The 23,466-nt window shown below is 42.8% G+C and overlaps 3 protein-coding genes across 5 annotated transcripts in view; 2 read left to right on the top strand and 1 right to left on the bottom strand.

The window, feature by feature from the left end:
• dync1h1 (dynein, cytoplasmic 1, heavy chain 1) overlaps positions 1-10,688 on the top strand; it is a 28,050-nt gene extending 17,362 nt beyond the window's left edge. The window contains exons 48-78 of the mRNA XM_030391546.1: positions 3-207; positions 296-469; positions 626-745; positions 912-1,032; positions 1,296-1,491; positions 2,210-2,327; positions 2,420-2,635; positions 2,739-2,951; positions 3,201-3,328; positions 3,465-3,618; positions 3,748-3,894; positions 4,046-4,196; positions 4,339-4,592; positions 4,727-4,861; positions 4,949-5,043; positions 5,127-5,301; positions 5,395-5,470; positions 5,587-5,747; positions 5,840-5,951; positions 6,059-6,119; positions 6,224-6,347; positions 6,491-6,604; positions 6,719-6,889; positions 7,081-7,298; positions 7,393-7,496; positions 8,502-8,710; positions 8,966-9,119; positions 9,248-9,390; positions 9,494-9,662; positions 9,950-10,074; positions 10,221-10,688. Of these exons, the coding sequence (XP_030247406.1) occupies positions 3-207; positions 296-469; positions 626-745; positions 912-1,032; positions 1,296-1,491; positions 2,210-2,327; positions 2,420-2,635; positions 2,739-2,951; positions 3,201-3,328; positions 3,465-3,618; positions 3,748-3,894; positions 4,046-4,196; positions 4,339-4,592; positions 4,727-4,861; positions 4,949-5,043; positions 5,127-5,301; positions 5,395-5,470; positions 5,587-5,747; positions 5,840-5,951; positions 6,059-6,119; positions 6,224-6,347; positions 6,491-6,604; positions 6,719-6,889; positions 7,081-7,298; positions 7,393-7,496; positions 8,502-8,710; positions 8,966-9,119; positions 9,248-9,390; positions 9,494-9,662; positions 9,950-10,074; positions 10,221-10,349 (4,672 nt within the window). The 3' untranslated portion in view covers positions 10,350-10,688. The remainder of the gene's footprint in view (positions 1-2; positions 208-295; positions 470-625; positions 746-911; positions 1,033-1,295; positions 1,492-2,209; positions 2,328-2,419; positions 2,636-2,738; positions 2,952-3,200; positions 3,329-3,464; positions 3,619-3,747; positions 3,895-4,045; positions 4,197-4,338; positions 4,593-4,726; positions 4,862-4,948; positions 5,044-5,126; positions 5,302-5,394; positions 5,471-5,586; positions 5,748-5,839; positions 5,952-6,058; positions 6,120-6,223; positions 6,348-6,490; positions 6,605-6,718; positions 6,890-7,080; positions 7,299-7,392; positions 7,497-8,501; positions 8,711-8,965; positions 9,120-9,247; positions 9,391-9,493; positions 9,663-9,949; positions 10,075-10,220) is intronic.
• A 918-nt stretch (positions 10,689-11,606) lies between these two features.
• LOC115565898 (uncharacterized) lies at positions 11,607-14,178 on the bottom strand. Of its 3 annotated transcripts, none has more exons than XM_030391547.1 (5): positions 13,913-14,178; positions 13,690-13,745; positions 13,477-13,551; positions 12,642-12,734; positions 11,607-12,540 (listed from the first exon to the last, which is right to left on the bottom strand). In XM_030391547.1, exons 1-5 carry the CDS (start codon positions 14,130-14,132, stop codon positions 11,890-11,892), a joined length of 1,095 nt encoding a protein of 364 aa, XP_030247407.1. In that variant the 5' UTR covers positions 14,133-14,178; the 3' UTR covers positions 11,607-11,889. The 3 variants fall into 3 exon arrangements, with proteins under 3 accessions (XP_030247407.1, XP_030247408.1, XP_030247409.1); XM_030391548.1 differs by having other exon boundaries at positions 13,477-13,548; positions 13,913-14,176; XM_030391549.1 differs by lacking the exon at positions 13,690-13,745 and having other exon boundaries at positions 13,913-14,174.
• Positions 14,179-15,609: 1,431 nt separating this feature from the next.
• wdr20a (WD repeat domain 20a) lies at positions 15,610-22,724 on the top strand. Its single transcript, XM_030443233.1, has 4 exons — positions 15,610-15,906; positions 18,092-18,274; positions 18,722-20,065; positions 21,578-22,724. The coding sequence occupies exons 1-4, from the start codon at positions 15,643-15,645 to the stop codon at positions 21,629-21,631; spliced, it is 1,845 nt and encodes a 614-aa protein (XP_030299093.1). The 5' UTR covers positions 15,610-15,642; the 3' UTR covers positions 21,632-22,724.
• Positions 22,725-23,466: the final 742 nt, after the last annotated feature.

The raw sequence follows: 23,466 nt of genomic DNA, 5'->3' as shown, positions 1-23,466 counted from the left end.
AGGTGCGTGCTGAATTGGTTTGGAGACTGGTCCACAGAGGCCCTGTACCAGGTGGGCAAGGAGTTCACCAGCAAGATGGATCTGGAGAAGCCAAACTACAAGGTGCCCGACTACATGCCCATCGTCTATGACAAACTGCCCCAGCCACCATCCCATCGCGAGGCTATTGTCAACGGCTGTGTGTTTGTACACCAGACTCTACACCAGGTAGGGATGTTTCCAGGTTGGGCATTTTAAACCAAGTTACTACATTTAACAGCTTGCTAATGCATACTAATTTTTACGCTATATACAGGCTAATAACCGTCTGGCTAAGCGAGGTGGTCACACGATGGCCATCACTCCTCGTCACTACCTGGACTTCATTAACCAGTATGCCAACCTGTTCAATGAGAAACGCAGTGAGTTGGAGGAGCAACAGATGCATCTCAACGTTGGTCTCCGCAAGATCAAGGAGACTGTCGATCAGGTACATTCATTTTGTATTTTACTTCACTTTGAATGTGCTTGTATCTAAGTGCCATTTTATTCCACCTATTTCTCTAAACCTGAGTTGTTTTCCACAACCAAGCTGGTGTCATTGCTCATTTCTTTTTCCCTGATTCTACTTGTGCCTCCTCATCAGGTGGAGGAGCTCCGTCGTGACCTGAGAATCAAGAGCCAGGAGTTGGAGGCAAAGAACGCTGCTGCCAATGACAAACTGAAGAAGATGGTCAAAGACCAGCAGGAGGCTGAAAAGAAGAAGGTACGCAGGAAGGAATTTAACACTTAGAAAGATTATTTTTCTTCTTCTTCTTAAAGACAAACCTGAGCCCTTGGTAGTTTAGTGCAGTCCTCCTTTTTTCCTTGCATCGTACTTTTGGACTAACTGATGCATATAAATATACTTCATTACCATTATCTGATTCCAGGTGATGAGTCAGGAGATCCAGGAAGCTGTGTACAAGCAGCAAGAAGTGATCAAAGACAAACAGCTGAGTGTGAAAGAGGACTTGGACCAGGTGGAGCCTGCTGTTATTGAGGCTCAGAATGGTACAGTCTTTTATTTCCTCACAACTTTCCTTATAATATATTTGCATTGTTGTCACAGAATGAGTTTACGTAAGAATATAACATTTATAAATGTCCTACAATGTTTACTTGCCTTTATTCAAATATTTATTACTACAATGTTATCACTTAGTCATTCATGGTGAAGGGCTTCTGGTTAACAACTTACTCTTAACCTGCATCCTCCCTTCATCACTGCCCCATCCTTTTCATAATCCCCATCCTTGTTCACCTGATGCCGATAGCTGTTAAGTCCATTAAGAAACAGCACTTGGTGGAGGTGCGTTCCATGGCCAACCCACCAGCGGCTGTGAAGCTGGCCCTCGAGTCCATCTGCCTGCTCCTGGGAGAGAGCACTACTGACTGGAAGCAGATCCGATCCATCATCATGAGAGAGAACTTCATCCCCACTATTGTTAACTTCTCTGCTGAAGAGATCAGGTGAAATAAGAAGAAAAAAAACTATTCTGGAGTTGTTCACTAAAGCTCTCTCCCTCTCTGTCTCTTCCTCTCTCTGACTTCTTGCCCTGTATGCTCCCCATTCTCCCTCTACTCGTACTACTACTACTTCTTTCTTTCAAACACATTCCCCCTTCCACCTAACTAGCGGTGAGTTCTATTAAGCGGCAGCACCTAGTAGAAGTGCGGGCCATGACCAATCCCCCAGCTGCAGTCAAGCTGGCCCTGGAGTCTATCTGCCTCATGCTGGGCGAGGAGACCAGTGACTGGAAAAAAATCAGACAAGTTATTATCAGGGACAATTTCATCAGCAGCATAGTCAACTTTTCCTCTGAGGAGATGAGGTACCGGTGTCAAAACGTCTGTCTAGTCCTTAATGGAAGCACAAATTATATCAATCAGTGTATTAATCAAGTAACACCCATGTTTAGAATTTGATTGTACCGTGTTATTTTGCCTAATCAGAAAACCAGCTGATGGTAACAACGACCACTATGGTTGTTAGTGGCTGTTGACATGATTTTTAACTTCTTACAGTGAAGATGGTAGAAATCGCTCTCCTTCCCCATCCCAAAAATCTAAATGATCTTGTGTAATATTTAATTTCCTGTGATTCATGACTTCAACACGTTCAGCACTTTACATTGGAGTATTTGTCTGTGTAAACTGCGTCTGACTGGACTGTTTCCACTGAATCCAGTGACTCCATCCGTGACAAGATGAAGAGGAACTACCTCTCCAACCCAAGCTACAACTATGAGGGCGTCAACAGGGCATCTCTGGCCTGCGGACCTATGGTGAAATGGGCAATTGCTCAGGTAAGGAAACCTAGAAAAGATATGAAACTGGAGGATGTTGAGTGGGTAAAGAGAGTACTCCTTTTAACATGCTTTTTCTATCATTTCCCTAGCTTAATTATGCTGACATGCTGAAGCGCGTGGAGCCTCTGCGTAATGAACTGCAGAAGCTTGAGGATGACGCCACGGACAACAAGACAAAGGCAGAGGAGGTGGAGCAGATGATCAGAGACCTGGAGGCTAGCATCGCTCGCTACAAGGAGGAGTACGCCGTCCTCATTTCAGAGGCCCAGGCAATCAAGGCTGACCTTGCTGCGGTTGAGGCTAAGGTAACTGATCATCAAACGAATCTTTAGTTCACTCTGTATTATCTCAAATTAAAAGTGAGGCCTCTTGAAGCATTTTTCTGAACTCTCACTCTCCCCTTTTAAGGTGAACCGCAGCACAGCCCTTCTGAAGAGTCTGTCAGCTGAAAGGGACCGCTGGGAGAAGACCAGCGAGACATTCAAGAACCAGATGTCCACCATTGCTGGAGACTGTCTGCTCTCTGCTGCTTTCATCACATATGCTGGTTACTTTGAACAGCAGATGAGACAAAACCTGTTCACTACATGGTCTCACCACCTGCAGCAGGCCAACATTCAGGTAGTTAGAGTCTGGATACTCAAGGCTCAAGAGACTGTTGATCATCACTCACAACTCATAAGCCACAATCATATTACCAATAGTAGGAACTTCTTCTTTGTTACTCTGGTTCCTATGTTCATAGTCAAAAGACACCAAATATGCACTTAAGCACTCTACATAACTTTTCACATAGACTTCAAATGTATTTCATACTGAGGCTCATGTTTTATTCTAATATCTGATTGGCATCACTTTTGTTCCACACAGTTCCGTACAGACATTGCCAGAACTGAGTATCTGTCCAATGCTGATGAGAGGCTCCGCTGGCAAGCCAACTCCCTCCCAGCTGATGATCTCTGCACTGAGAATGCCATCATGCTCAAGAGGTTCAACAGGTCAGTATCTTTTTCCTCTGTAATGTTTTTAGGCTTTAAAATAAAAATACCATGTCAAAGTATTCCTGAGCAGTAATTAGCCTTGGGTTGAGTTCATATCCCATGTTGATCATTTCTATGCTATTGCCTTTTCCAGGTATCCACTCATCATCGATCCATCAGGCCAGGCCACAGAGTTCATAATGAATGAGTACAAAGATCGCAAGATCACCAGAACCAGTTTCCTGGACGACGCCTTCAGGAAGAACCTGGAGAGTGCTTTGCGTTTCGGAAACCCACTGTTGGTCCAGGTATGAACAACTTCCTCACACAGAACACACAACATCTCATTCTGCACTTTCTACTTACTCACAATAACTTGTTTTCATCAAGGATTTGGTTATTTATAGTCAGTTCTTCTTCTTTGTTTGCCTTTTAAGGATGTAGAGAGTTACGACCCCATCCTAAACCCGGTGCTGAACAGAGAGGTCCGCAGGACTGGAGGACGTGTCCTCATCACCCTGGGAGACCAGGACATCGATTTGTCTCCTTCATTTGTCATCTTCCTTTCTACAAGAGACCCAACGGTGAGTTGATAGTCACTTAGATTCAACAGATTTTAATAGGTATCTGTTGATTAACAGTCTATCAAAGAACATGTGCAATCTTATACACCTCATTAATATGATTGTACCAAAAAGTTAATCTGTGTTATTATGGTGTCTCTTGTGTATGCAGGTCGAGTTCCCACCAGACTTGTGTTCTCGTGTTACATTTGTCAACTTCACTGTGACACGCAGCAGCCTTCAGAGCCAGTGTCTCAATGAGGTCCTAAAGGCTGAGAGGCCTGATGTGGATGAGAAACGCTCCGACCTCCTCAAACTGCAAGGTGAGACGAGAAGATAGAGATGTGCTTACACGATCACAGGGCTTAGCTGTTGATGATAACGGCAGGGGTAACAAGATAATTTCGACTTGAGTCACAGTGAAGAAAAAAAGCATATAAACAACTGTGGTTCCGTCTCTTACAGGTGAGTTCCAACTGCGTCTGCGTCAGCTGGAAAAGTCCCTGTTGCAGGCCCTCAATGAGGTGAAGGGCCGTATCCTTGACGATGACACCATCATCACCACACTGGAGAACTTGAAGAAGGAGGCAGCTGAGGTGACCAGGAAGGTGGAGGAGACAGATATCGTCATGGCAGAGGTGGAGATGGTGTCACAGCAGTACCTGTCTCTGTCTTCTGCCTGCAGCAGCATCTACTTCACCATGGAGGCTCTCAACCAGGTCTGGACACATCTGACTTGCACTTTCACCCCATATTTTATTTCATTTTTAAATGTAAACCCTTTAAATTACACATACTATCAAATACTTTTATGGTGTCTAATAATAAACAAATACTTTGTATCCTGCTGCAGATGCACTTCTTGTACCAGTACTCCCTTCACTTTTTCCTGGATACCTACCACACTGTGCTGTATGAGAACCCCAACCTGAAGAGCATCAGTGATCATACACAGAGACTCGCTGTCCTCACCAAAGACCTCTTCCAGGTTTGAATAAGACATTTTGAAAATAAGGACACTCCCTTTTGGTGGTTTGGTTATACTGAGTCTAATTGTATCTGTTTTTTGATGTAGGTGCTGTTCAACAGAGCAGCCAGAGGTATGCTACACCAGGATCACATCACTTTTGCCATGCTGTTGGCTAAGATCAGCCTAAAGGGCATTACCAGGTACGATGCCAGAATAATACTAATCAGTGATAGTGTTGGATAAAACAAAGTAAATCTCAATCATGTCAATCTTATCTTTCCAGCGAACCCTCATATGATACGGAGTTCCAGCACTACCTGCGTGGTAAAGAGATTGTTTTGACTGGCATGACTCTGCCCAAAGTTAAAGGTCTTACCACTGAGCAGTGTGAAGCCATGGTCCGCCTCAGCCGCATGCCAGCATTCAGCGACTTGATTGACAAAGTTCAGGCTGATGAGGTGAGTGTAAACGGATACTGATTAAAACGACTTCCTTTGAATACAAACTGCATCAGCGATAGTCTTATCTTTGTTTTTGTTTTGTGATTTTAGCAATTCTTCATGTGGATTGAGAGTAACACTCCAGAGCTGGCTGTTCCTTATCTGTGGTCAGAGGAGAAGCAGTCCAGTGAGTGTACAGACTTGTCATATTTTGCAAACGATGCATTAACCAAACATATCGCTTTTAAAATATGAGATTTATATCCTGTGTATACACAACCTGCTTTGCTCTTCCCTGCTCAGCTCCCATTGGCCAGTCAGTGCACCAGCTGCTGCTGATTCAAGCCTTCCGTCCCGATCGCCTGCTGGCCATGTCACATATTTTCGTCTCAAAGGTGCTGGGAGAGTCCTTCATGAACATCATCGAGCAGCCTCTTGACCTTGCTAATATCGTGGATAGTGAGGTAGTAAACCAATATTTCTTTGAAAATTATTCTCTCCTATGTTGTTTGGCATTGCTAGTGTTGTTGAACCTGATTTTCCCTCTTGTCTGTAGGTGAAGCCCAGCACTCCAGTGCTGATGTGCTCTGTACCAGGTTATGATGCCAGCGGTCTGGTCAGAGATCTGGCTGCAGAGGAGAACAAACAAATCACCTCTATCTCTATCGGTAAGGAATGAATAAGCTCATAGTCTTGACACACAAATATGATCTTTTAAGTAAAAGTTCAGTGAGGTTATAGTTCGTAAATGTTTTTGTTCTTACGCTGTCCACAGGTTCTGCTGAGGGCTTCAATAAGGCAGACAAAGACATTAACACTGCTGTCAAGTCTGGCAGGTGGGTGTTTTTTGTTTTTTTTGTTTTTTTTGTTTTCTGTGTATTTTCTGAGCACGTACGCCTTGTTTTGTTGTTCTGGTATCCTGACTGTCTCGGCCCTACAGATGGGTGATGTTGGAGAACGTCCACCTGGCCCCCGGATGGCTGATGCAGCTGGAAAAGAAGCTCCACTCCATGCATCCTCATGCCAGCTTCAGGCTTTTCCTGACCATGGAGATCAACCCCAAGGTAAACAGCGTCACTTGTAAAAAATATTTCCAACATTTCATAATCTTGAATAGAGTTGAAGACTTTAATGACACTTCTACTAGCCCCAGATTTCCTTTTGTGCTTTTATTCCTCAAAGTTTCTGTTCTGTGTTTTCCTGTCAGGTTCCAGTGAATCTGCTTCGTGCCGGTCGTATCTTTGTGTTTGAGCCCCCCCCTGGTGTCAAGGCCAACATGCTCAGAACCTTCAGCAGCATCCCTGTGGCTCGCATGTGCAAGGTAACTTAATCTGGATTTCCCAACACTAATACTCACACTTTTCTACCAAAACCTGAATCATCAGCTTTCTGCACACTTCCTTGCAAAAAATCTTGATGGTTTCTCACTATCCAGGCTCCCAACGAGCGTGCACGTCTCTACTTCCTGCTGGCCTGGTTCCATGCAGTCATTCAGGAGCGTCTGCGCTATGCACCACTGGGCTGGTCTAAGAAATACGAGTTTGGAGAGTCTGACCTGCGCTCTGCCTGTGACACAGTTGACACCTGGCTGGACGACACTGCTAAGGTTGGAGATTATTTTATAAATTGTATACAGCTCTTTAAATGTAAGATTTATTTATTGCCAACTGAAACTTCTACCTTCAAGCCATTAATGGATACCCTTCTTACCTTATTAATGCTAAACCGATCTGATAAATTATGATTGTATAGGGGTTTGACAGAAAAAATATAAATTTTGCCTCTGCATACACCCAGGGTCGTCAGAATATTGCACCAGACAAGATCCCCTGGGCAGCTCTGAAAACACTAATGGCCCTGTCCATCTATGGTGGTCGCATCGACAATGAGTTTGACCAGCGTCTCCTCAACACCTTCCTGGACCGAATCTTCACCAAGGGAAGCTTTGACAGCGAGTTCAAACTGGCTCTCAAGGTTGATGGGCACAAGGACATCAAGATGCCCGACGGCATTCGGTCAGTACTGGCTCGACACTAGTGTATCCCACATTACTGATACTGAATGAACCTAAACTGGTTTAAAATTAAACATGATTTTGCTTTGTTACAGGCGTGAGGAGTTCATGCACTGGGTCGAGATGCTTCCCGACACTCAGACTCCATCTTGGCTCGGGTTGCCCAGCAATGCCGAGAAGGTCCTGCTCACCACTCAGGGTACGACAAAGTTGACTGTCGTAATCATCTTTACTCTGGTGTTCTGTCACAATCACTGGACCGCAACACATCCGGGTTCTTCTTTCTCAGTCCATCTCTCCAGATTTAATGTTTTCACAGGGTCGATCATTAACCATCTTTCTCTTTTGTTTCAGCATATTTACGTTTATCCTGACAGGGTGACTCGGTGGAGGGAGATTAAGATCTTATATTTTTTGTGTCTGCTGTGGGCAGAATACTGTTTGTTTGTGTGTTTATGGTGGGAAAGAACAAATGCTCCCTCTGCTTATCTCTCATCTTCACTTCACCCGTCAGTTAGTTTTCTATGACATAAGTAGCTCCTGGTTGCAGTGCTGTTCATAGTCATGTAATTTAGCTGTGTAGTTTTAGCCATCCTGCTTCAAAAGGTGGTCTGCCAAAAGAAGGGTGTGAGTGTCCTCACCCTCCAGCAGCTGTATTTCACAGCCATCATGTCGCTTTGCTGAATTATTACCCCCATCCCACCCTCAGTTTAAGTTTCCAAAACATCCACACACCTCCCCACCCCCTTGGTCATATCCTCCCTCCCTGTTTTTTGTTTTTTTTCCGGTCCAGTTGAGTTCCACACCTCCTCCAAACTCCTCCAATCCCAGCTCCTGATGCATCCACCCCTTGAATCACCTGACTCCCACCCTTTAGTTTCCTATGTCAAACCTGTTCCCCTACATTGGTTATATTGATTTCTTTTACAGATCCAGTCAGGAATGTGGTTAATTTATCCCTTTGGGAACTTGAATGTAACATTTGATTGAAATGTTGCCTGAAGCCTTGAGTGTCTTTCGTCCTGCCCAGTGTAGTCCTCATTTATTTGTCTGTCTAGTGCAACTCCTTTTTTTCTTCTTACATTAACCTACCCTGGAGGTAAGCTGTTCGTTTCTTTGTTCCACTATTAATTTCTTCTCCCACCACGGCCTTGTCTTCCACCTCCCTCCCCCACACACTCCCTCCCTCTGCCGGGCTGCGCAGGCACTGACATGATGGGTAAGATGCTGAAAATGCAGATGTTGGAGGATGAGGATGACCTTGCCTATGAGACGGAGAAGAAGGAGCGCACTTCGTCCACAGCCGATGCCCAGCCGGCCTGGATGAGGACCCTCCACACCACTGCCTGCAACTGGCTGCAGCTCATGCCCCAAATGGTCAATCCACTCAAACGCACAGTGGAGAACATCAAGGTAATGGCAGTAATAAGGGGAGACGTGGTTGGTAAGCAAAACTCTGGGGACTTAAGTGTTTTGTGTTGTCTATAAGAAGTCTTACTATTAAATGTTGTTGTTGTAAATCTTTCTGCTTGACTCGTGAGGGTAACGAGGGTAACAGGGTAAAAAAAGCAAAGATTTAAATATTTGCTCTTCTTTGTGTCACTGATGCATCTGCCAAACATCTGTATTTGATTCAAAGTCTTCTTTATCCAAACACACAAACACCAGGACCCACTGTTCCGGTTCTTTGAGCGTGAGGTGAAGATGGGTGGCAAGATGCTGCAGGAGGTCCGTCAGGATCTGTCGGATGTGGTTTCAGTGTGTGAGGGCAAGAAGAAGCAGACCAACTACCTGCGCACACTCATCAGCGACCTTGTTAAAGGTAGAATCTTACTTTCTCACTCTGCACTCTTAAAACTCCACATCGTCGGGCTTGACCAAGTAGGTGTCATTGGACAGTTTGTACATTGAGGAAATAACTGGTAAACACCTGTTTTTCTTTCTCCACAGGCATCCTCCCTCGCAGCTGGTGTCGTTACACAGTTCCAGCCGCCATGACTGTGATCCAGTGGGTGGCAGACTTCAGTGAGAGAATCAAACAGCTGCAGCAGATCTCCCAGGGAGCTGCAAGCGGGGGTGCAAAGGAACTGAAGGTGCCGTTTTGTTAACCGTTTGTGTACAGCATCAGTCAAACTGAGTATTCATTGCCCGAGCTACTCGCATTACTTGAATTTTTCTGTTCTCCTCTCTCTCCAGAACATCCATGTGTGCCTCGGCAGCCTGTTTGTGCCAGAGGCTTACATCACCGCTACCCGCCAGTATGTGGCCCAGGCTAACAGCTGGTCTCTGGAGGAGCTGTGTCTGGAGGTCAATGTGACCACTGCCCAGGGTTCCACACTGGATGCCTGCAGCTTCGGCATCAAAGGTAAGACAAAGTAGCACGTCATCTGTTGTACTCTCGGGTTGTGTTATGCTGTGGCATGGGATTTGGGATATGAGGTTTGTGCTGGACTGTTGTCATTTTTGTCTGCCCCCATGGGAGTCACAATCATTAAAAACATAGAAAGAAAGAAGAGATCCTGGCAAATACTCGAACTACTCTTGAAAACACAGTCCAGTAGATTGTCATTGAAATAACTATGTGGACATATACACTACAGATATGTGCAATTCAAGGGTTCTAATACGTACATGGTCATTTCTTTCTCCCAGGTCTGAAACTGCAGGGAGCTACTTGTGCCAACAACAAGCTTTCTCTGTCCACCTCCATCTCCACTGAGCTGCCTCTCACTCAGCTCCGCTGGATCAAGCAGAGCAGTGCTGAGAAGAGACACATGGTATGAACAAGATATTCTCCTTCCTATCAAATAATCGAGACAATCTGACTATTTAGATAGAAATGTCTATGCATGGTGTGAAATTCAGATTTTGCCTTGGTAAATGTTGAACCACTCATCACATTTGGCTTTTCGTCTCGTTGCAGGTGACTCTGCCCGTGTACCTGAACTTCACCAGGTCCGATCTCATCTTCACTGTTGACTTTGACATCGCCACCAAGGAAGATCCACACAGCTTCTACGAGCGTGGAGTTGCTGTCCTGTGCACCGAGTAGATGAAACAATTCATTCCTGAAGACCAGAGAGTCTTGATTATTAAACCACCCATAATCACTTCCATTTATTGCTTATTAATCACCATTTACAAAGTAGTTTGTAGCCTGTTGCATTCCATTATTAAACATAGTTGGGAACATTCCTGGAGCAGTAATAAACATCTAACCATTTGTAGTGTTTGTGGAAAGTGTCTTAAAAGGTAAAGAGGATGTTGTCAGATGGTAAAGGAAGAGAAAATTAAATGTTGGAAAGGAAAGTTGTAATAAAAGGATGTTTTTAGGAAAGAAACTGTATGTTTTTAGATGAAATAAAGTCCATTGGAATGAACAAAACTGCAATAATGACTTCAATGTGTGTGTGTTGTAAATGTTTGATTTTAAGTCATATCAGAATAGAAGGGATTAAGGCTTGCTTAGTTCTTGGAAGTTGATTACCTGAATCCTCACACACATATGGAAGATTTCTGATTGTCACTACTGTCTATGTACTCTGTCAATCACTCAAATTAGCTTGTTCTCAGTCTGCCAGACTTCCAGAGACCAACTTTGAAATCACAAATTTACTGGCAAGATAAAATAATTGTATGTTAAATTAAATTTACATCACAAACCAGGAAACAGATTGTCCTTGTCAAAGTGTCTGATCCCAGTTTGTCACTGTTTAAGACACATCTGAGGGGAATCCTACACCCAGTGCCTTTTCATATCTGCTTGATGAGGAGGGGTTCATGTTTCAGACAATATCATAATTTCACCCCTGACATGGTGACGCATCGGCACAGATCCTGAGATCCAAAGCGCACCCAGTGCTGAACATTAGTGCTTGCCCTCTGCAGCTGTCATGACATTTAATCAGCTTATCCAAACCTTTGCCATGTCTCAATTCAGGGTTTGCATCCTTCAGAAGCTGCATTTGAAGGCATCACAACGCCGCACAAAGGCTGTCCCAATTCAAAGGCTTCTCCAAATGCAGCCCACAAATGCTGCCTTTCAAAGACCGCAAAGGCCGGGTCCTTCGAGGGAGGCAGACCCTGAATTGAGACACAGCACTTAATGCAAAGATAATCAAGGCTTCACAGAATAGGCTGAGAAAAATTCATGAAAAAATGTTAACAGAAATATCTTAAAAGAGCACCTGTTGCTGATATTCTGTTGAGCTACAGTTGCTGAATTGCATCTTTTTCAAACAACAGTAGGTGTTATGTTTATTATTATCATCCAGTACAGCAAAAGAAACGGATAAAAAACAAAACTTCCTTTCGAATGATGTTTTTCTTTTTTTATTGGTGTCTGAGAAAACACACAGTTTTTCTTCATCGTCTATTTTTGAGTACTTTTCCCAACAAAAATAATAATTTCTTAAAGAAACGATCAGCACAATGTGACATTGGTGAGACATTCAAAGTAACTGTTGGTAGAAAAATAAATCCTCAAGTCTCTTTACATGACAACAAAGTGCATTAACAAGTAGCTATTCATAGTATGTCATTTTACCTTAAGTCATTTAACACACCTAACATGTTTTTGTGTTTTAATGACTCTAACATGGTTCAGATGCAGGCTCCCCTCCCTCCTGCTCCTCCTCCATGTTGACCACACACTGCCTCTTCCTTTGCACCAGCTCCACCACCTCTGCCCCGGGGAACCCCAGCTTCCTCTTGTAAAGAGATCTGAGGTGACAGGGGCTCGGCGATCTCTCAGAGGAGCTGCCCAGCATCTGGGACGAACTACCGTCCACTGTGGTTGAAGCTCTGCCTGTTTGAGGCGTGGAGGATCTTGTAGCGTGCAGGCCTGAATCGTCAAATTGGCAGTGAAGTTCTACGTCCATAGTTTGGGCATGTGTTGTTGAATCGGTGGCCATTTCTTCTTTCTGATCTCCACAACCCTCCCGGTCACGGTGGGAGGGTGAAAGGTCAAGCTCACAGACCCACAACTCAGTATCGCTCCCGCATTTCATCTGGACATCCAAAAGACATTCCTGCTCCGGTTCGTGATCTCTCATCCCATTTTTCACCACTTCTCTGAGGGAGGCAGGGTGATGGAGAACGAATCTCCTGCTCCTGCCTGAGAACCGACAGCCGCCGCCTCCTCCTCCACCTCTTCCCTGCTGCCTCGTTCGCCTGCTGGAGACCCCCATGTCGATGTCTGACTTGTCAGAATCCTCAGAGCTCCCATCGTACGGGTCCAGGAACTACAACCATGAGCACATGAGCACACACTGATGAACACACTAAACACTAGGATGCCTTTGCAACAGAAAATGGATGGATCAAAGAAAGGGAGGAAGCTAACCAGGGAATAACATCCATGCCTTCCTGCAGGCTTGTGTGTTAATGGCAATATCCGCCTGAAAGTCTCATTCTCTGGTGCACTGCTCACACATCCCTGCTCAAAAAGACTTTTAGTTTTACATCAACAAGGCAGCAATTTATTAATTTAATAGATAAAAAAAAACAACAAGCTGGAGCCCATCAAAGTGTGCTAAACCTAAATGATGTGACTTAAAAGACGGTGGGTGTGGGAAGGTGTGCCTTGTCCGGTGGTGGTAATGGGCATACAGACTCATCCCAATTTCTTGGAGATAAACTAATTTTGATGCCGTTTTAAAACAAAATTCAAGCTGTTGCACAATGGAAAATATCCTGTGACCAGGTGTGACCTCTTTTAATTAAGACAGGGATGCAATTGGAGATTATTGTCATTTTTGATTATTCTGTCAATTCATTTTTTGGTCTATAAAATGACAGAAAATAGCGAAAAATGTTGGTCAGCATTTCCTAAAGCCCAAGATGACGTCTACAGATGTCTCGTTTTACTTCACTGCTTCAGACCAGGGCTAGCTGGTTAGCATGCTAACTTAAGTAGTTATCTCTGCAACACAATACAAATGATTCATATCATCAAAACTGCTTTTTCCTTCACATTTTGTTGATGATTTTAGTGTGGATACTTTCTGAACTATTCCAACTAAAGAAACGTACATATAGCCCCTTTAATTTATTTTTTCAACTAAATTGATTAGTCATTTGAAGTCTACCTTAAGCCACTAAATGTATGCTGTACTGGTTGTCATTGTCACTTATCCATGCGTGCTTTTTGTGTGTGTGATGTTCACGTTCAGACGTACCATAGTGCTGGTGTCTGACCACCTCGGACTGATCTCAGAGTCAGAATCTGTGCTGGACTCCACTTTACACATCTCCTGACAAAATAACAAAACAAAACAAAACAAAACAAAACAAAACACTCCAGTCCACATTCATGTGACACAAATCAAACACATGTGCTCCTGATAAAGAGGGCCACAGCACTCTCAGCATGGGGATGGAACTGATCTCACCATGTACTTTAAAGCAAGCTGGTCCATGTTGTTAGGTCTGTGTCCATCACTGTGGTCTAAATGGACAAAGTGTGGTGCACTTTCAAAATTAAATACACACAAGTTTTGTTTTAAAAGTGATGTGTGGTAAAAGCTGCCAATTCAAATTATCAGCCATGCAGAGTGAGAATATTACGTCCAAGAAAACAAATAATGCACATTTTTAAATGATAAACATTGATACCTGGAAGTGAGAGTTGTCGCCTCCTCCTGTATGCCATGACATCTGGCGAGTCTAACTTTTCAAACAGACCAAAGATGAAGTGAAACACTGGGTGGGATGTCTTGGTGGAGCAGTCAGGTGGACCTGCAGGGCGCCAGCTGCCTCTGAGTGTGAGCACAGGTGAGCATGGACACGCGACAAGCAGCGTGGACACGCACTCAGAGCACCCGAGCTCGCTCATTTTGAAATTGTTACAAAATAATACGTCCGGCGAATTATTTTTTTGCTTTTCAAAATAAAATTCTCACCGATTCCGCACGACGACCGAATGTAGTTTTGTACTTTTTAAATAGTTTTTATTAATTCACCAGGACCATCGTGTAAGCTGTCTGATTATTTAAAGAGATCTCCACATGCAAATGAAGAGGTGAATTATTTCACAATAGTGTCAAACGTTTCTTTAATTTAGATATTGAAATGCATGATGACAACAAAGAAACGTAGTTGACTGATATTGTTGGGGTATGAGATAGAATAGCATTTGTATTTAATTTGCTTTCTCTTCTCGTTAATGTGTTGCATCACTGTCACCTGTAATGGGACTGGACTTCTCCTTATCTGTATGTGCATGTTTTTATTTATGTACATAGAGACTGTGATATTGTGGCCAGTGTTGTTATTCATTATGTTTTAGTTGCTTGTGTTAATGTACAAAATCAAAATAAAGATATCTTAGCCATAACTCAGGACTCACCATAAGGCTCTTATCATCATCAGTTGATGTTTTGCTTTAGTAATCAGTACCCCCATAACCCTTAACCAAAATCAAGAGTAATAAAATACCATAAACCAGCTGCCATACAGAAACTTGGATTGTTTGAGGTTGCAGGGGGCCGTGTGGCAGTCTACTGATTTGCACTGCTGGTAATCCAGCCTTGTGTACACTCTTCTGACTGTCCTATCTACTTAATACAGTATACAGTATATTGCATAGGCCTGGCTTGATGTGACATGGTGTAGCTATGGCCACGTTTAGGACATCCAGTATATACTGTTATCCAGATAATTTCTAAAGTAATAAATCTATGAAAACCTTAAAACTGTCAACAAACAGAATTTTATTTGCAGATGTCACATATGTCTTAGTGCTCTGGCTGCTATTAAAGATGCAAGAAAGTCTTATTTACTTTTCTTTAGTTCATATGTAAGTCCTGAGTGAAGATTATACAGTTTGAGTATAAATAATTTGTGAATATTGTAAATATTTTGTAATTTGTAAACCACCAGTGAATCCTAACTCATGATATATTGTAGTAGTTAAAAAAGCACTAGGCAGTTTTGGGGAACATGAGCCTAAAAAATCTAATAAACCAATTCTTTCTGTTTTCATGAATTTATAAACTGAATAAACAAATCCACCTTACAGGACGACACAAATTCATAAAGCTGGGACTTTGTTTTTACATGTGGCGGACCCTGCCACCTTTCTAGCTTGAAATGGTGGTTCCCAAAAGCGACGCAGTGCCCCTTTAAACATGTATACAACTTACCACCAACGTTAAACACGGCATACTGTCGCTGCGGTGTTTAAAAGTCATTCTAAAATTATTCTCAATTATTATTTATTATTCTAAAATAGCTACTACCGTATCCTGCTCCACCAGTTCCCCGGTGAACCGTTGGGGGGAACGAGAGAGTCGGAATCCCCGTTTCCCCCCGTGCGTAAGATCCGGCCGGGGGGAAAGGGATGAATGTTAATTTCAAAGATGGCGGCGGAGGGAGGAGGGAAGGAGATGAACGAAATTAAAACTCAGTTCACCACTCGGGAAGGCGTCTACAAACTCCTCACGCACTCCGAATACAGCCGTCCCAACAGGGTGCCTTTCAACTCGCAAGGCTCCAACCCCGTCAAGGTCTCCTTCGTGAACGTCAACGACCAGTCGGGCAACGGCGACAGGATCTGTTTCAATGTGGGCCGTGAGCTCTACTTCTACATCTACAAAGGCGTTAGAAAGGTAGCATGCTAACGCGGCTAATGTCCGCGGAAATTCATGATACTACATGTTGAGAAAAACATCACTGCTGTCTGAGCTGTTGCTGAGCTCCAGGCTTCTGCTGTCTGTATTAAACAACTCCGACAGGTGCTTGACTTTGAAATTAGCTGACACCTAGTTAGCTTGAAGCTAGCCTACTAGTTAGCTAGCCAACGCAAATGGCTAGCGTTAGCAAGCCAGTAGCTACCCCGAGGCCAGGGGCTAAATTCCGTCCCCAGTCCGGCACTCTGTGTGAGTTTTACTGGATAGAGGCACTCGCGAGGTTAGATAACGATCACTGAGATAAAGTTGACTTTTTACGTTTTATTTAAGTTGTTCGGGTCGTTATTGCTGCTGTAGTGGTTGTAGTTTGTGATGACAGTGACAGTTCAACGCTGACACCCATAACACCTGTCGACGCCTTTTGATTGACAGCTGTCCACAAACAGCGATGATGCAGATATGAGTGTATGGGCGATCAGTTGGCTAACAAGCTAACTATTGCCGTCATCTTTGCGTATCATGGCACTCGGCTTTTTGCTTGGGGTTATGTCTAGACAGAGTGGATGAGCTGATCAAACTAGCCGACTGTTCTGCTTGTAGAGAAATGCTAACTTAGGCTATGTATGATGGAGCATATCTGGTAAAGCATCCACAGTTAAAGGGGCTCATCTTTGAAGGCTCAGCCACGGCAGAGTATATTTATATTTCTGCGTTATCGTAAGTCACCAACAATTAAGTGTACGTTTGCAAAATGTCATGGTGAAAGTTGGCTTTGACAAAAATGTGATGCTTTTCTAGTTAAATAGAGGGTGGATTACATGTAGCAATTAAACGTTAACTCATTGTATATTGCCCTCAATCTACTTGTGTAGTTTAGGAGTGTCGTGATAGACACTCTGCCTAATGCTACATTTATTCTTAATCCTAGTTGTTCAGCATTTGGCCAGTCTGTTGCCATATTGTATTGCAGTGATGACACACATGACATGCACATGTTGTGGCAGAAGGCTGTGACACATTGATTTAACTTAGAAGTCAGCTGATTCCTGTCAACCTTTGATGCAAAGTCAGCTGAAACCACTTTATACTATATTTATAACAAAGAATATGACTGTTTTTATGATTTTTTTTTAAATATCAAGAGTTTGTAGTAAACGGAAAAAAGAGAACAAGGATAAGTGAGATGTCAAGTCATTAATGCACGAGCAAATTAGACATATATCTGATTAAAAACAATGATGTATCACAAGAAAATGTACTTAATACTTCACCTTATTGATTATTTGTCCCATCACTCAGCTGAATTTTACCTATCTGAAATGATTTGCAGGAGCAGATAATTTGCTACAGGTTCAAAATAATAGACTGTCCTATGTATCGAAGCCAAAATTAAACAAATCCAGTAGCTCTCGAAGACTTGTTTATTTCTTGTGTGTAAATCCATTAAACCCCCACCACAACAGCACTTAAAAGTACTCTGCAACACTGTTGGCTTAATACCATGCATGCTGTTTTGTGGCATAAATACTGTGTTTTGGACTGGACTCTTGATTTAATCTACTTTTAAGACTTGGTTTGACATAATGTGTCTCCTGAGGTGAGACAGAAACACTCAATGTCACATCCAACAGTAATGGAGGAACCACTGAGTCATCATCTGACACTCAGAGAATTTTCCATTCTACAAGTAGTGTAAACTGTAAATCATTAACAAAGGGAACAGTTGTACTGGTTATCTACAGTATATGCCTAGGGTGTCTTGTTGGCAGCAGTAAAATACTGTTTCTCCGACCTCAGAAAGAAGCTCTACATCATCATAGTCTGCTAGCATCTACCCATCTGCAGCAAAAAGACATACCTATACTTGTTTCTCCTTAATTAAAATTCATGACTGTCACCTATTTAATGTGTTGATAAAGATCGTGTAGAACTATTTAGTGTTTCATATTAGCCATTTCCTTATAATAAATGTGTTTAATTAACGTTCAACCCTTCAGCTCCTCTAGTTCTATGTGTTTGCAATGAAGTAAAGGGAAAAGAACAATATTACTGCACCCTCTGCTGCAATGGTTTAGTACTCACACTTTGTCATGCGACAATAAGTACAACAGGTTATTTCTGATGTTCTAAAAGGTCATTGCACTCCATGTATTTTTCTCTTCAGGCTGCCGACCTGAGCAAGCCCATAGACAAGCGAATCTACAAGGGAACGCAGCCCACCTGTCATGACTTCAACCACCTCACAGCCACGGCAGAGAGTGTGTCCTTGCTGGTGGGTTTCTCAGCAGGACAGGTACAGCTCATTGACCCCATCAAGAAGGAAACAAGCAAGCTCTTCAATGAAGAGGTAGGTCCATGAGGGACAGATGTTAGATCACTAAGAGTTTTGTGTTCCTCGGATAGCAGGTATTGGTCAGTAGAGGAACAATTTTAAGAGGGGCAGTGAATTTTCGAAGACAAGGTTCACTAAATTGATCATAGTAGTACTGTTATGTCCATTCTGTAAAGCATCTGAAAGCCAAAAAGTTAATGTGGTCACAGGACTTCCCATAGCTTTTCCTGTACTTTATTTTACCTTTTGTGTTTTCTCTCCCAAATGCCTTTAAACATAACATTGCCAAAGATATAAGACTTTTACAGTATTGTATGTGTAAGACTTTCAACATTTCAGTATCAGAAAATGAATTTTCTGACGATTCTGAACTAACATTGTTTTTATCCTTCTCCCCTTCCTCCTCTGTTCTCTCCTCCCCTGTCTGCTTCTCAAACGCCAACTGTCCTTCCCTCCTGCCAGAGACTTATAGACAAGTCCAGAGTAACATGCGTGAAATGGGTGCCAGGCTCTGAGAGCCTGTTTTTGGTCTCTCATGCCAGTGGGAACATGTACCTGTACAACGTGGAGCATACGTGTGGCACCACGGCACCACACTACCAGCTGCTTAAACAGGGAGAGAACTACTCGGTCCACACTTGTAAGAGTAAATCCACGCGGAACCCTCTCCTTAAATGGACAGTCGGCGAGGGGGCTCTGAATGAGTTTGCCTTCTCTCCAGATGGGAAGTTCCTAGCCTGTGTTAGCCAAGATGGCTTCCTACGGGTCTTCAACTTTGACGCGGTTGAGCTTCACGGCACCATGAAGAGCTATTTTGGTGGCTTGTTGTGTGTGTGCTGGAGCCCCGATGGGAAATACATTGTTGCAGGGGGCGAGGACGATTTAGTGACTGTGTGGTCGTTTTTGGACTGCAGAGTTATCGCCCGAGGTCACGGGCACAAGTCATGGGTGAGTGTGGTGGCATTTGACCACTACACCACCAGTGTGGAAGAGAGTGACCCAATGGAGTTCAGCGGCAGCGATGAGGACTTCCAGGATCCGATGATCCACTTTGGACGAGACCGGGCCAACAGCACGCAGTCTCGACTCTCCAAGCGCAACTCCACGGACAGCCGGCCTGTTAGTGTCACTTACCGGTTTGGCTCAGTGGGGCAAGACACTCAGCTTTGCCTATGGGATCTCACTGAGGACATCCTTTTTCCCCATCTTCCGCTCTCACGGACACGAACACACACTAACGTGATGAATGCGACCAGCCCCCCTGCGGGTGCTACAATAATCACTAACACCTCTAGTAACACTACTAACGGAAACAACAGTGGTGCCAATACTCCTGGCATTAACTCCCTCTCCACTACATTACCACGCTCCAACAGCCTACCCCATTCGGCCGGCACCACCACAGCAACAGCAAACAACACCAACAAGGCTGGCAGTGGTGGTGGCATTGGCAGCGGTATAATGGACAGCGCCATTGCTACAGGCGTGAGTAAGTTCGCCACACTGTCACTCCATGATCGGAAGGAGCGCCACCATGAGAAGGACCACAAACGCAACCACAGCATGGGCCACATCAGCAGCAAGAGCAGCGACAAGCTAAACCTGCTGACAAAAACCAAAACAGACCCTGCTAAGACTCTGGGCACGCTGCTGTGCCCGCGCATGGAGGATGTGCCCCTCCTTGAGCCCCTCATCTGTAAAAAGATAGCACACGAGAGACTGACTGTACTCATATTTTTAGAGGACTGTTTAGTGACTGCTTGTCAGGAGGGATTTATTTGCACATGGGCGAGGCCAGGCAAAGTGGTAAGTTCTTTTTAATGCAGGAAATGTGGGGGAAAGTTGACGTGATATATAATGTTATGTCTGTCAATCTTTAGCTGTCCTAAAATCAGTAGGTGGGCTATAAGTAAAAATCTAGACATATTCTGGAAGCATAGAATAAACTGTGGACAATTGGAAAAGCATTTTTTTAGCTTTTATAGTCAGATTGTCTCTCTCTGCAGGCAGGCAAGGAACATATCAGACTTTGTTTAATGCACATCAGCTTTCCAATGAAAGACCAATAATGCCTAAGTTTCAAATATAACCAATGCTGTGAAAATACCCCAGTCTGGTTATATAATACATTCTGATAAGGAGGATTTCCTGTGAGGGGAAATAAGACGTTAATCCGTATGAAGTGTGTTCATTGGTTCATCATAATCATCCCACAATGCATAGCAGCATAGCCAAGAAGTCATCTGCATACACTCTCACATTTCAGCTTTTATGCAAATGCCTCTGTATATGCCCAAAGAGTCTCTGCGATTTCTCACATGCTTACAGCTTAATGTGTGTATACACCCTTGTATACTTCCCTTTTGTCTGTGTGTTTTGAGAGATTTTGCCAGAACGAGGCACATGATAGTTAGCGGATCTGGAACAAACAGGCAGTCTGAAGGCTAGTGAGTCTAGACACATTCCTACTGTTGTTGAAACCAGACATTAACAAGCACTCGCGGCAAAAATACCCTAAAACTCAATCTATTCAGTAAAATGAGGACACAAACAATGCTGTGATACTGAGGATTGCCCTAGTGTCATCTGGGTGAGAAAATGTATAAATCCTGATGAATACAAACCATTTACATACAGCAGCTTGATTTGGAAGTGCGGTCAGTAATTGGAATGAAGTTCAAACACATCTCATTTTTATTTTTATGGTGGAAGATTCAGTGTGTATTAGCATAAGTGCAATAACAATATAAGGCTAAACATTTGAGTAAGTTCGCACCAGAGCTGCAACGATTTTGATATTCGTTTATAATTTTTCAAGCAAAAATGCAAAAGTTAAAAAAAATGCTGGTTACGGCTGTCTTTAATGTCAGAATTTGCTGATTTTGTTGTCATTTATGGTAGTAAATAAAGAGTCATTGGGTTTTGGACTTTTGGTTGCACTAAAGAAGGAAATGAAGACGTCACTTTGGGCTCTGGGAAATTGTGATGAGAATTTTTTGCTATTTTATAGACGAAATGTTTAATTGATAATGAAAATGATAGTTGCAGCCCCAGTTTTATATGTTAAAACATTAGAAGTGCCTTGATCAAGCAAACCTCTCACAGACATAATTAGTGTCACGCTGTACACTCCACTCTGACTGCTGTGCGCAGGCTTTTAATTAAATGCAGGGGACCGTGCCATGGAAATAAGCGGCCAGAGGCTAATTTGTTGCTATCTGCAATTGCTATTTGCAACAGTATCCTATTTGTTGCTTGTTTTTTTGCTACAGTTTGTGAACTTTCCCAATGCAAATCTCCTTGTTTTCCTTTTTCCAGGGTTTATTGTCATCCCAAAACCAAGCCAGCTCTCCCAGTGGAACAGTAGTATAGCCACAATATTTCTGCTGCTAAAGAACCCTGCAACCCAGAGTCTGATGCTGCTCTTCACCCTGCAAGCATTGCAAGTTTTCCTTTTCTTTGATACCCCTCCCTGCCCTATCCCCTCCTACGATTTTGTTAATGGCTTTTCTGTTCTTTTTCGTTTATCACTCACTTCACCTAGTGGAGAAATGAAGCAAGAAAAAGGTGTGGTGCAATGGTGGACTATTGCGCTAATGTACTATTGTTCTCTGGAGTTTTTAACACATTTTAGAGTTTTAAAAATCTTTCTTTCATGTCAGATCTCATCAGACTGTTGTCCCCTCTGGAAATAAAAGCTTGGCTTTGTTAGATGCAAACCAGACAATTGTGGCTTGAGATTAAAAGGATAGTTCATTTAATTTTCATGATCTGTGTGAACCCCCTGTTTTTCTTCTTTTTTTTTTTTACCAAATGGCGTGGCCTGGTCTCGGCTCAGGGTTAGTGATTAAAATATGACTTTTGGGTGAACTATCCTTTTTATGACCAAGTGCGTGAGCATCTGAAAATTTTGCATCCATCCACATTCACCCACCACTTCTGTCTTTTCTTGAGTAGAATCTCCCCATTACGACTTTGCACTGATTTTGTTAGTTATTTTGTTGTTTGTTTTTATAACTACTCTAATGGAACAAAAAAAGGAGGGTTGAGGACTGCCTTGTTGCACTCGGCTTTAACATCCTCAGTCTTGAAATCTGAAACTATAAAGCTGGATGCTGCAATCAGAGTCTTTTTAAAGAAAAAAAAAATGTTTGCACTTAAAATTAGTTTATTAGAAGAAAATGGCTTTACATTTTTGGGTGTGCTCAGAACTCACAGATGGCTAATACAGTAGGTTGGAAGAAAATGATAAAAAACTATTAAAACCTTTATCTATTGAGCATTTATTTTAATATTATTTCAGATTCAAATCTGCTCTGTATCATAATGTGTATATTGTAATTAATTGATTTGATGGGGGCCTAAGCAAACTACCATTACTCCAGTGGAAGTTTTGTCATTGATAGTTATATTTCTAAAGCCTAAAGTATACATATTAATAATATTAAAATAATCTTGAATACACCGTTTTCTGTTCCTTTTTTGTGTCGCATTATATTTCCATAACAAATGTGTAATGTCTCTGCTGTTGAAATTGGTTACAGTGTCAAAAAAGTGCACAACATGAGCTACAAAGTATGGAAGTCTCTGGAACTCAACAACTATTGAATCTCAAAATACTCCTTAAAGGTGCAATATGTGAGACTTTTAGTTTAAAAACATTCCAAGTCTGGGCGTGGTCACTGAGAGGCTGTTGATCCCAGTTTAGTTTCCCACTCACATGGCTGTGGCACTCGGCATTCCTCACTGGGTCCTTCTGTCCTGGGCCTAAAAAAAAAAAACCTTAGTATGAAACTACAGTGCTAATGGTGGAACAACACCAATGCTCCCCTGATGCTCAGTTACTCTGGTAAAATGCTGTCCACCATTTGTTTAGAGTATGAGCAAGTGGGCAATCCTTACATATTGCACCTTTAACTTGATAAGGCTCTTTTTTATTTCTTATAAAGGTCCAGTGTTTAGGATTTGGGGGTATTAAGTGGCCGGATACAAATATAACATTCATAATTATGTTTATCATCATCAGAAATCGGAAAGAATCGCTGCCTTAGAAGGAGTTCAGAACTGACCAACCAAACACAGGCTCTAGTCTAGTCAGAGCCATTAGCGTTTCTTTTGCATTTTATCAGCCAAACATGTGGGAGGGTGTGATGAGGGGTGTTCAGTTAGTCACAATCTGCAACAACACTACTACCTGCCACTAAATC

The sequence above is a fragment of the Sparus aurata genome, chromosome 16 (genome assembly GCF_900880675.1).
Source record: "Sparus aurata chromosome 16, fSpaAur1.1, whole genome shotgun sequence".
NCBI lineage: Eukaryota > Metazoa > Chordata > Actinopteri > Spariformes > Sparidae > Sparus > Sparus aurata.
The sequence above is the reverse complement of the archived record's forward strand: the minus strand, read 5'-3'. Positions and strand labels throughout refer to the sequence as shown.

What these genes read in the sequence shown, in the direction of transcription:
- LOC115565898 (XM_030391547.1), bottom strand. Translation starts at nt 14,132, where the DNA reads ATGAGCGAGCTCGGGTGCTCTGAGTGCGTGTCCACGCTGCTTGTCGCG. An exon ending in AGCTTGCTTTAAAGTACATG is followed by an intron (nt 13,552 to 13,689) that starts GTGAGATCAGTT and finishes TTATTTTGTCAG; the next exon opens with GAGATGTGTAAAGTGGAGTC. An exon ending in GGCATGGATGTTATTCCCTG is followed by an intron (nt 12,541 to 12,641) that starts GTTAGCTTCCTC and finishes TCATGGTTGTAG; the next exon opens with TTCCTGGACCCGTACGATGG.
- wdr20a (XM_030443233.1), top strand. Translation starts at nt 15,643, where the DNA reads ATGTTAATTTCAAAGATGGCGGCGGAGGGAGGAGGGAAGGAGATGAAC. An exon ending in TCTACAAAGGCGTTAGAAAG is followed by an intron (nt 15,907 to 18,091) that starts GTAGCATGCTAA and finishes TTTTCTCTTCAG; the next exon opens with GCTGCCGACCTGAGCAAGCC. An exon ending in GCAAGCTCTTCAATGAAGAG is followed by an intron (nt 18,275 to 18,721) that starts GTAGGTCCATGA and finishes CCCTCCTGCCAG; the next exon opens with AGACTTATAGACAAGTCCAG.